Source organism: Rutidosis leptorrhynchoides, chromosome 11, assembly GCF_046630445.1.
Source record: "Rutidosis leptorrhynchoides isolate AG116_Rl617_1_P2 chromosome 11, CSIRO_AGI_Rlap_v1, whole genome shotgun sequence".
Taxonomy (NCBI): domain Eukaryota; kingdom Viridiplantae; phylum Streptophyta; class Magnoliopsida; order Asterales; family Asteraceae; genus Rutidosis; species Rutidosis leptorrhynchoides.
The window spans coordinates 264,953,285-264,964,966 of record NC_092343.1 but is presented as its reverse complement, the minus strand read 5'-3'; the positions used below and the strand labels follow the sequence as shown (position 1 = coordinate 264,964,966).

The window sequence follows — 11,682 nt, the reverse complement described above, 5'->3', positions numbered from 1 at the left end:
CGCCTTAACAATCCGATAATAACAGTTATCAATGTAACTGATTCTCAAGACATTATTGACGTGGTTGATCATTCGCTTAAACTTAACGCACCTGTTGTTGAAAAAGGAGTTGAAGTAATTGTTGATGAGGCTGTGGGAAAAGATGTTGAAAATGTTGTTCAAAACAAAGTTGTGAAGGATGTTGGAACAAGTGTTCAACCTACTAATGAAGTAACACCCTCTAAGGTAGTTTATCTACTTTAATTCAATCGTTATGTTTTATATACCGGGTTCATTTACACTTACAACAAACTTTGCCATCACCCTACATGTTTGCATCTTATGCAGAATGGTCATCCTATTGATGTTCAGTCATCTACTCAGTTTGTTACTCCAAGCCCGATGGACACCAAGAGGAAATCTGAATCACCAGCACTTAATGAAGATGTTGAAACACCTACTGCAGGCACATCTGATGGAATGGCTGCTCTAAAAATTCCGAAAATGGAGACTCTTTAGGTCGTATAACACTTCCAGCATTTGAGAAATTTTCCTTTTTTGTTTTGCAAACCGTTCCAATAAAGATGTCATCAAACTTTTTGGTTCTCAAGACCATAAAGGATGCTGCCAACTCGTGATTTAGGATTTCTTTTGTTCTTCGTTAACCATAATGTTAGCTTGTCGTTTGTGTGTTTTCTTGCTAGGAAGTGTTTACTTTTCATTTAAGAATGTAACCCGACTCTTTCTTGAAGTTTTATCTAATTTAACTTTGAAGTATTTTCGGTTTATTTTGTTGCAATTGTTTATCCTTATTTATATTTGAATACATGTACAAAAAATAAAATTTATTGTTTATAATTATTAACTAAACAACTATATCACTGTAATATTATATTTTACCATAGTATGCAACGAAACTACTTGCATAACTTTATAATTTTGCTTTTCTAATCCGGACAGTTGTTATTTATCTATCTAACTTCAATTTCTTTATATGCTTCAATTTCTCTCATGATTGTGTAAATAAAGTTCCACTTTAACTTTGTAATAACAAAATTTTATTATTTACATGTCCAAATAGAACATCTTTATGATTTTTTCATAGTTTGAACCTGCTTTTTACTTTATCACATTTCTCGCCTACTTAAATATTCAACCCATTATTCTGGTCACATAGATCCTATAAACTAGAAATCTATTTTTAACATTCAATGGACAACTGTTATATTAAGTATATTAATAATTATGCATCTTTATATACAAAACTCTATCACATTGAATGAGACATCTAACTCTTGAATTTTATTGAAAAATAAATAAAGCTATACATATCATACGAATATGCCTCAAACTCATGTTGTGTTACAAATTAATTATGGTGGTGCATTTGACAGTCAGTTCAAGAAATACTCTGATGGTACTGAGATGGAGTATTGTTTGAATAATCTTGCCAATTTTCAGTTATGCAATATTATAAAATTTCTTGAGGAACATATACCTGATCATCACAAAGATGTTTGGTTTTTTCGAAAATTCTAACCTTCCAGCTAAAGTCCTTAAATACGAGGAAGATTGGAATGCTTTGGTTGGACGAGCACTCACACTCAATGAAAAAATTGTGTTGTATATGGAATTTAGGGATGACTCCGAATACGAGCACTCACTCTCAAATTTAGTGAAGTCTACAAGTGTTGGTTCAACGTTCACAATGATCATATATCTCGCCTTCGTACCGCAATGCTTACTAACCAACCAGAAACAGAATTACATCCTATTATATTAACTGTTTTCGATCACCTTAAGAGCCAGTTTTTACTTAGAGAGTTTGCATCTAAGGATGATGTGTTGAACCTTCTATATGGAACTTGGATGACACCTGCAGAACTGTGTGTCATGTGGTTAGGTGGTTTTCGTCCGTCTGACGTTGTCAATGTAAGTATACAAATATACAGTACCATTTTTAATTAACACACGAATCTATCTTTACTCATTATATATATATATATATATATATATATATATATATATATATATATATATATATATATATATATATATATATATATATATGTTAATAGTAATTAACTGCTATACTAACTTTGTTACAGTTTCTTAATATTCACCTACAACTAACCCCCGAACAAAGCCAGTTTCTTATCAACTTGAAGAATGATACTTTCAAACAGGAGACAGACTTATCAAAACAATTTACGCAACTTCAGTCCACTCTATCATCCCGTTTTGTTGGGGAAGCGTTTCGCCAGTCATGTGATGATATGTATGTTAGCAATTATATGAGTCAAATGCATATTTCAATGGGAAATCTACGCGCGATGGAAGAAATAATGCAAAAGGTATACATAGTGATCTTTCTTTTTTGGTACACATAATACATAAATTATTTCCACATCCAATTACATTAACTATGCTATTAATTTTTTTTTATTTTCTTTTTTTACTAACATTAATAATTACTACATTTCAGGCTGATCGTTTACGTGCTATTCCTGTTGACAAAATACACAGTCGTTTCATCAAAAAACAATTTGCAATGGCTCTGTTAGCAATCAATGCATACTTGAACCGAATTACAGCATTAAGCTATATGTGGATAAGTCGTCCAAAGTCCTGAAATTTATTTATTTTTCCAAAAATGTTTTTTCAACAATTCTGAATTATGTTCTTATGGTTATTTATTTGTTTCTAAGTAAGTGGTGTATGCATTGTTATTCCAAACTTATAATGGTTGTTTATTTGAAATTTATTTTCTTCTAAGAAATTTGCATTGTTTATTCATGGTATGTGAATTTTCCACTTAAGCATTAACTTCTTAATCAAATAAGCCCAATCGTTGGTCGAAATCATTCATTTCATTAATAATCAGCCCAACCCAACAACCAAATAACCCGACCCGAATCTAAACACATTATACTCACCTACCCCAATTTATATGAATCCATCGATCAATTCATCGAATTGAATAACAAATCTGTTTTAATTTATTCAACTTATTTTTTTCCTCGAATGTTGATATAACATTTGGTATTTCTATTTGATTTTTGACCAAATATCAATCAAGAGCCACTATAAAATTATTATTGGGCTTACATAAATTTTTGGGCTAAGTAATACATTTGGATTAACTTAAATTCTTTAAATTATTTCATAATATTCATTATACTACCTACTACCTAATTGACCCAACTACAAATAGTGACCCAACCACGAATAATGTATGATGATCAACGGCAGTGTTGTAAAAGTCGGCCGACTTGGCCGACGCGTCAGCCGATGCGTCGTTTTTTTGGTTCTCCGTCCCGTTTTTTCTGAAAACGACTCAAAAGACGGTTAGAGCTAAAAGTTCGGTTAAATTCTGTCAAAGATGGTCAAAGTTGGTCAAAAACGGTCAAAGTCAGTCAAATTTTCGTCAAGATCTGATATATTTTAAAATTAGGGTTTGTTTTCATTTTTTAGGCCGCACTTTTCTCTGTGTCCTTTCTAATTATGTACTCGGTAACATTAATTGAGTTTGAAGTTTGATTGTTTTTAAATTCAAGTTCTTATTCAAGAAATTTATGGTACATAATCAACTATTTTATATATATAAATATATATTTAAGAAATTATTAATAAAGTCAACATTGGTCAACGACCGATGCGTCCCCGACGCGTCCCCCGACTCGGCCGACGCGTCCTTTTTAGGTCTCGACCGATGCGTCCCCGACTCGCGACTTTAACAACCTTGATCAACGGTATCCAGATACAAACAATGTTAAATGTATTAACAACGACAACACATTCTTTTATTGTATATGGTATGTGAATAATGTATGTTGAAGTTGGATGAAAATGTTCAAAGTATAAAAAACCTATCAAAACCCGCAAGGTTGCGGGTATTAAACTAGTACAACTTTAAAACAAGCATACACTAAATTACTTTTTGGAGAAAACCACTCTCGATTTTTGACCCAATCTAAACATATAAATGGTTATCTTAAAATTGGCCTATTGGTTGTTAAGAACCAATATTAGGTCAAATTTAGGGCAAATAAAATATATTGAAATTGAAAACGGCCCCTTTTAGATTCAATTTTCTATCTGAACATTTTATAATTCAAGGAACACATTTAAAGTCAATTAAACCACCAGGTGCCATCCAATCTCCACTCCTTTGAAAAGCTTTCATACCAAGAATCACTACAAGTTATGACAAAATTAGGTATTCGATTGTACTTGATTATCCTTTAATTTTATTCATCTTCAATCGATTTGCATCAATACAGCTGTGATGGTATTAATATAACATCGAGGTCTAACTTTTTTAGGGTTTGTAATCGCCTTAATTTTAAACAGACTAACCTAATTCATATTCAACTAAATAGAAGGTCCTATTTTTAATTGAATTAAATACGTATATTACTGAGTATGCATATTGCAAAATATGTTTGAAATAGATAAATTGAACTTTACCCATAGTTGTATAAAGGTTATAAGTTCATTTTGTCTTCGATATACAATCTTTACACACATGCTGTGGTTTTCCTATTCAGTAACTGTAATGAAAAAACTTTATGTAAAAAGTGATATAAGAATGTATTGCATGTCTCTTACATGATTGTTGTACTATTGTCCTTGAACATTCACTGAGTGCAGGTCAAAATTGTACTCCGCCAAAGTGTCAAAATCTTCAACATGGGAGAAGGGCTCTTCCTCATCAAAGACACTGGAATTACTAAACGTGCTTCAAGGGCATCCAGTAAATGTAATGAACATACTGAAGGTATTTCGTATGCCCGAGAGACATATTAAATTAATGTGGCTAATATGTTTTGATCCAAGTCGGGTCATACCCAATAACAAGCTTACCGACACCTTAATCGTATTTTGATCTTAGCGATTGGATCGTTGATTAAATTACGCGACACTTGGAATTTAAGAAAAATGGTTTTCTAAAATAATATTACTTGATGTGTATGTAAATTATGGAATAATTTAAATAATAAGAATTTAATTATTTATAGGTTAAATAATTAATAAAGTTATGTTACATTTTATAAAATTGGTTATATAAAATAAGGTATACATAACATATAAAATGGAATTTTATAAAATTGGTTTTATAAATAACATACATAATTTATAAAATAGAAATTTATAAAATATGTTTTATAAAATCTAATTTTATAAAACTATTTTATAAAATGGAAGTTTATATATTATGTTTTATAAAATCTAATGTTATAAAATTCTTTTATAAAATAATATGGGAGTGGCATTGGAGTTGCAAGTAAGCATGCTAATAAACATTATTTTAGTGTGGTTACTTCCCATGTGCATGTGCATATGGACCAAGACTTGTTGGAGACCAAAGTCACATGAAAATACACATCAAACACTAGCAAAAAAACTGCACAAAGACTCTCTCCATTCTGCTGTTAGGCCGTGGGGTTTAGCTAGCAAAAGAGGGTTCTTAATTTGTTTTTTACAAGCTTTATTCAAGTGTAATTAAATCCTAACTAAAGCTAGGGTGTTGGTGCACAAGTTTGGGGTATTACTACTTGAGGTTTCATACTTTTGGAGCTCCATTCATCATCATCATCTTCATCACTAATCAACAAGCTTGGAGTAGGTATAATCTCTTTTCTTGCTTGTAGTTTGTAAGTATATTTCGTAACTTGATCCTAATTGGGGTTTAACTTTAAATGGTTAAAGATTAACAAGTCACAAAATGGTAATTTACATGCTTTCGCTATCTTAATTCTTAAATAGTTTTAAGTATATTATGAACTTGTTAAATCCCAACAATGGTATCTAGAGCCGAAGTTGATGGAATATGCTTCGAGATGATATATTAAACCCACTATATTTTTGCATTTTATGAACATGCATGATAGTAGAATGAAAAAATTTTTGGGTTTGGGTGGGTTTCCATTTTGGCCGAATTTATTGAGTCCCAAAAGTGGGTTTTGGGCTCTTCTATTTGGTTTATATTTTGTTGTATGTTGTTGTTCACAATCAAGCCTTGACCTTGTGTTTGGATGGTTGCATATTTGGTTGATTTAATTCATTCATTTGGTTTGTAATAATATTTATTCAATTGGTTTGTAATATTATTCATTTGGTTATGTAATTTATTTTATATTTGGCATGTAAAATAGATTAGGTTGTATTTCATTTTCTAGACAAAATGTATTAGGATATATTTTGTAAAAAGATGAAGATACAAGATGAAGACATGGAAGAACACAAGAAGAGCATTTGGATGCAAGATTAAGTGGGAGGTTTAAAATCTCCTACTTTGTGTTATAACCCCTTAACCGGTGGCATTTGTTTTCGGCTAAACAAATGTCTACCAAATTGGCTTGATTGTGAACATATTTGTTTTGCATGCATAGTTGTTTATTGTGTTTGTATGTTTGGTTGCTACAAGTAAATCACAAATTAACAACAAGCAAAACGACAATTTAATTGGTTAAATTAGGAATTATTAACAACATGCAAAGGACAAACTATAATTTAATTGGTTAAATTAAAAATGACTAAATGGATTTTAATAATTGGTTATTAAAACATAATAAAATGGTTTATATCAAAGTAATAAAATTGGCTTTATTACATGACATGAAAATGGATTTCAAATGTACCATACACTAAATGCATGTTGGTGTATGGTGTAAAAGTTTTCTCAAACTAGAATTAATGAAAACTCAAAATCCCTTATTAACAAGGCAAACAAGTTAAACGTCATCCTTTTGTGTGACACTTAGGCATATTAGGGAACTCATGATGGGATAAAGGTCACCTAACCGTTATGAGCAAACTAATATAATTAAGGTGAATTTCGCATGCTTGTGGGATAAAGGTCACCTAACCACTTGTATGTTAAATTTACACGTTTACACAAGTAGGATGACTTGATTTGGGAATCATGAACTTAGGGTCACCGAAGCATGAGGAACAAATAGGCGTTGATGGGATAAATATGACATGCAAAAGGATTGCATGATTCCATAACTTAGAAGTTGCAAAAGGATTGCAATTGTGACGCCCCGTACTAAATTAACATGTACGGACCATCAACAACAGGATCATTACAAGGTCAAACACTATATGCGTTTTCAAAACAAGTTTGCATTTATGATAAAAGGTGACGTCATAACTAACGTCGAATGTTTTACATCAAAAGTATGCTTCTATGAATTGAAGCAAAGATAATAGTGTGTGACCCTTAGGTCGTTACAAATCATTGTTCAAAAGTAATTAAGTTTGAATGCAAGATAAAGTATTTCATGCGGTGACATCTCTAGTAAAGCACAGCGGAAGTCTACGAGGCATGACTAGTACAACAGCAGAAGCGGCTAACCTTAAGCACCTGAGAAAAACATGCTTAAAAACGTCAACACAAAGGTTGGTGAGCTATAGTTTAAGTATAACAGTATGTAAGGTAGGCCACGAGATTTCAGTGCTCCAAAGAGCGTTTCAAAATAGTATGATAAAGTATATGTTTAACCGTGGGCACTTGGTAACTAACTTAAGGTTTATAACCCCCTGAAAGTACACTTGGCAAGTGCGTATGTATACGAAGTATTAAACACCCGTTAAATGCTAGCGCTACTAGCCCGAGTGGGGATGTCAAACCCTATGCATCCATATCTAAGATTCGCGTTCACCGGTTCAAAAACCAATGACTAAACGTTACCGAGCTAAAGGGAATGTTTATGCTGTTGTATAACCCACACATATATAAAGTTTAAGTACTCGTGCCTAGTATGTAAAATGTAAAATGCGCATGTATTCTCAGTTCCCAAAATAGTTAAAGTAAAAAAGTCATCATCATTCATCATCAAACAAAAGGTGTAAAGTAAGTTTCATTCTATAAAAGAGTTTAAAACAAAGGCTGACTTCGATCAGTCACCACGGCCTCTATACCTACTGAAATAAGGTGAGAACAGTGGCCACAGCTCCTTATATGAGTCCTTTAGTTGTGGTAAAAATTCCAGAAGTAAACTCGTCTTCGTTTGACCGTGGCGACGGTTTAAGTGCGAGTATGTCAGAATTTTCAGCACAACGTTAAAAGGACATAGTGACACTCAGAAGGCCATAAATCCTAAACCGTAACTCGGATTAAGACGAGTCTTAAATGAAAATTTATCTACACGACCTGAGCAAACTGAAAATCTTCTTTACAGCAGCCCAGGTGGTCTGAGAAGTTCCAGAAAACAGTGAGCAGTGTGTTCCGGTGGGTTTTTGGTGCTTGACGTTCATCACGGTTCTCATCCTTGATGCATATAGCTTCAAGTGTACAACTCGTTGATGTGTTTACATCATCTTTACCAAGTTTTGACCATCATAACACAAGTGTAGGTCTAAGATAAGTAGCACAACTCAATTAAGTGTTGCAAGTAGTTTGATGAACCAAAGTTACATCAAGATCTTAGATCCGACACATACATGAACTATAAAAGTAATATTGAACTACAAACTTGAAAGTAAACTAACTAATCAAGATCTTAAGTTATAGAACATAGTTCTTAGTTTGATCTTGAAGATCCGAGACCCAAAAGTCTAGATCTAAAGTTATTAAGTTAAATCCTAAGTAATAACACTTGAATCTTTACTTTAATGAAACCATACAAAACTTAGATTTTCATCTTGTAAAGTGTATGTAAGCTTACAAGCTTTTGATTATGACAAAATAAGTAGACCATAAGCTATAGAACTTAGATCCATCACAAGTATATGAAGTTATAACTAAAAAGTTATACTTCCATGTTCTTGAACTTTTAAAGTTAACTTTAGTTCAAGAAAAAATGAGATCAAAGTTAACTAGTAACACTTGACCAAGAACAACATAAATCACGAATTTAAAATGCTATGAAATGAAGATATAATCTAAATAAACAAGTAACTAGTTCATTGTTGTTCATACTTTAAAGATTCAAGTCAAAGTCTTGATCTTTAAGGAAGTAAACCTTAGTTTACAAACATGTATTCAAGTATGATTTTACAACATGAACTTTCTTTCTTTAAAACATTAAGTGTAGAACATAAACTAGAGAGTTTTGTTCTTGTATGTTCTTGTATGAACAAGATAAAATGAAGAACAAATTATAGAGTTTGATCCTTAATAATGTAGTGACCTGAACTTTTCCATGTTAATATATATTAATTGTGATTGATATTTACATGATTAAATGTTTCCAACATGTTAAGCAATCAAACTTGTTAAGACTTGATTAATTGAAATATGTTTCATATAGACAATTGACCACCCAAGTTGACCGGCGATTCACGAACGTTAAAACTTGTAAAAATGACATGACGATATATATATGGATATACATATGGTTAACATGAGATTATGATAAGTAAGTATCTCCATAAGTATATTAACAATGAGTTATATACATATAAACAAGACTACTAACTTAAGGATTTCGAAACGAGACATATATGTAACGATTATCGTTGTAACGACATTTAAATGTATATATATCATATTAAGATATATTAATATATCATAATATCATGATAATATAATAATTTAACATCTCATTAGATATAATAAACAATGGGTTAACAACATTAATTGAGATCGTTAACTTAAAGGTTTCAAAACAACACTTACATGTAACGACTAACGATGACTTAACGACTCAGTTAAAATGTATATACATGTAGTGTATTTAGATGTATTAAAATACTTTTGGAAGACTTCAAGACATATATCAAAACACTCATACTTAACGAAAATGGTTACAGTTACTTTTCCATTCTTTTCTTTCATCAAGAATTGTAGTGGTATTCTTACCCGTATTATACACAGCTTCAAAACGTACTTACTATGAGTATATACCAATAGGAACTAGCATGGGATTCCACTCTTGATTATGTCATGTATGACTAATTAATTTTAACTTCTACCATGAGCTAGTCAACTAACTAGAACTCCTTTTAACCCCACTCACCACTCACCAATTACCACTCATCATTCACTCCATTTCACTTCCAATTCTCTTTCTAATTCTCTCTCAACACACACACACACACACACTATTATGAACGTATTTTTCCAGTAGTTAATCATCATCTTCATCAAAAATCACTTCAAGAATCAAGCTATAATCATCATAGGAAGAACACTTCAAGAACACTTCAAAAATCCCTTCAAGTTTACTAATTTACTTCCAAGCTTTCTAATCCATTTCAAGTAATCATCTAAGATCAAGAAACCTTTGTTATATACAGTAGGTTATCTTTCTTATTCAAGGTAATATTCATATTCAAACTTTGATTCAATTTCTATAACTATAAACTATCTTAATTCGAGTAAAAATCTTACTTGAACTTGTTTTTGTGTCATGATCCTACTTCAAGAACTTTCAAGCCATCCAAGATCCTTTGAAGCTAGATCATTTCTTGTCACTTCCAGTAGGTTTACCTACTAAACTTGAGGTAGTAATGATGTTCATAACATCATTCAATTCATATATATAAAACTATCTTATTCGAAGGTTTAAACTCGTAATTACTAGAACATAGTTTAGTTAATTCTAAACTTGTTCGCAAACAAAAGTTAATCCTTCTAACTTGACTTTTAAAATTAACTACACACATGTTCTATATCTATATGATATGCTAAATTAATGATTTAAAACCTGGAAACACAAAAAACACCGTAAAACCGGATTTACGCCGTCGTAGTAACACCGCGGGCTGTTTTGGGTTAGTTAATTAAAAACTATGATAAACTTTGATTTAAAAGTTGTTATTCTGAGAAAATGATTTTTATTATGAACATGAAACTATATCCAAAAATTATGGTTAAACTCAAAGTGGAAGTATGTTTTCTAAAATGGTCATCTAGACGTCGTTCTTTCGACTTAAATGACTACCTTTACAAAAACGACTTGTAACTTATTTTTACGACTATAAACCTATACTTTTCTGTTTAGATTCATAAAATAGAGTTCAATATGAAACCATAGCAATTTGATTCACTCAAAACGGATTTAAAATGAAGAAGTTATGGGTAAAACAAGATTGGATAATTTTTCTCATTTTAGCTACGTGAAAATTGGTAACAAATCTATTCCAACCATAACTTAATCAACTTGTATTGTATATTATGTAATCTTGAAATACCATAGACACGTATACAATGTTTCGACCTATCATGTCGACACATCTATATATATTTCGGAACAACCATAGACACTCTATATGTGAATGTTGGAGTTAGCTATACAGGGTTGAGGTTGATTCCAAAATATATATAGTTTGAGTTGTGATCAATACTGAGATACGTATACACTGGGTCGTGGATTGATTCAAGATAATATTTATCGATTTATTTCTGTACATCTAACTGTGGACAACTAGTTGTAGGTTACTAACGAGGACAGCTGACTTAATAAACTTAAAACATCAAAATATATTAAAATTGTTGTAAATATATTTTAAACATACTTTGATATATATGTATATATTGTTATAGGTTCGTGAATCAACCAGTGGCCAAGTCTTACTTCCCGACGAAGTAAAAATCTGTGAAAGTGAGTTATAGTCCCACTTTTAAAATCTAAAATTTTTGGGATGAGAATACATGCAGGTTTTATAAATGATTTACAAAATAGACACAAGTACGTGAAACTACATTCTATGGTTGAATTATCGAAATCGAATATGCCCCTTTTTATTAAG

The 11,682-nt window shown here is 31.4% G+C and overlaps 1 protein-coding gene across 1 annotated transcript; it reads left to right on the top strand.

Annotated features, from left to right (window-relative positions):
• The first annotated feature begins 1,320 nt into the window (after positions 1–1,320).
• LOC139875505 (TGACG-sequence-specific DNA-binding protein TGA-2.1-like) lies at positions 1,321–2,611 on the top strand. Its single transcript, XM_071862842.1, has 5 exons — positions 1,321–1,499; positions 1,618–1,669; positions 1,783–1,911; positions 2,088–2,333; positions 2,465–2,611. The coding sequence occupies exons 1-5, from the start codon at positions 1,321–1,323 to the stop codon at positions 2,609–2,611; spliced, it is 753 nt and encodes a 250-aa protein (XP_071718943.1).
• Positions 2,612–11,682: the final 9,071 nt, after the last annotated feature.

Coding starts and splice junctions, on each gene's coding strand:
- LOC139875505 (XM_071862842.1), top strand. CDS start 1,321: ATGCCTCAAACTCATGTTGTGTTACAAATTAATTATGGTGGTGCATTT. Junction 1,912..2,087: donor GTCCGTCTGACGTTGTCAAT/GTAAGTATACAA, acceptor ACTTTGTTACAG/TTTCTTAATATTCACCTACA. Junction 2,334..2,464: donor TGGAAGAAATAATGCAAAAG/GTATACATAGTG, acceptor ACTACATTTCAG/GCTGATCGTTTACGTGCTAT.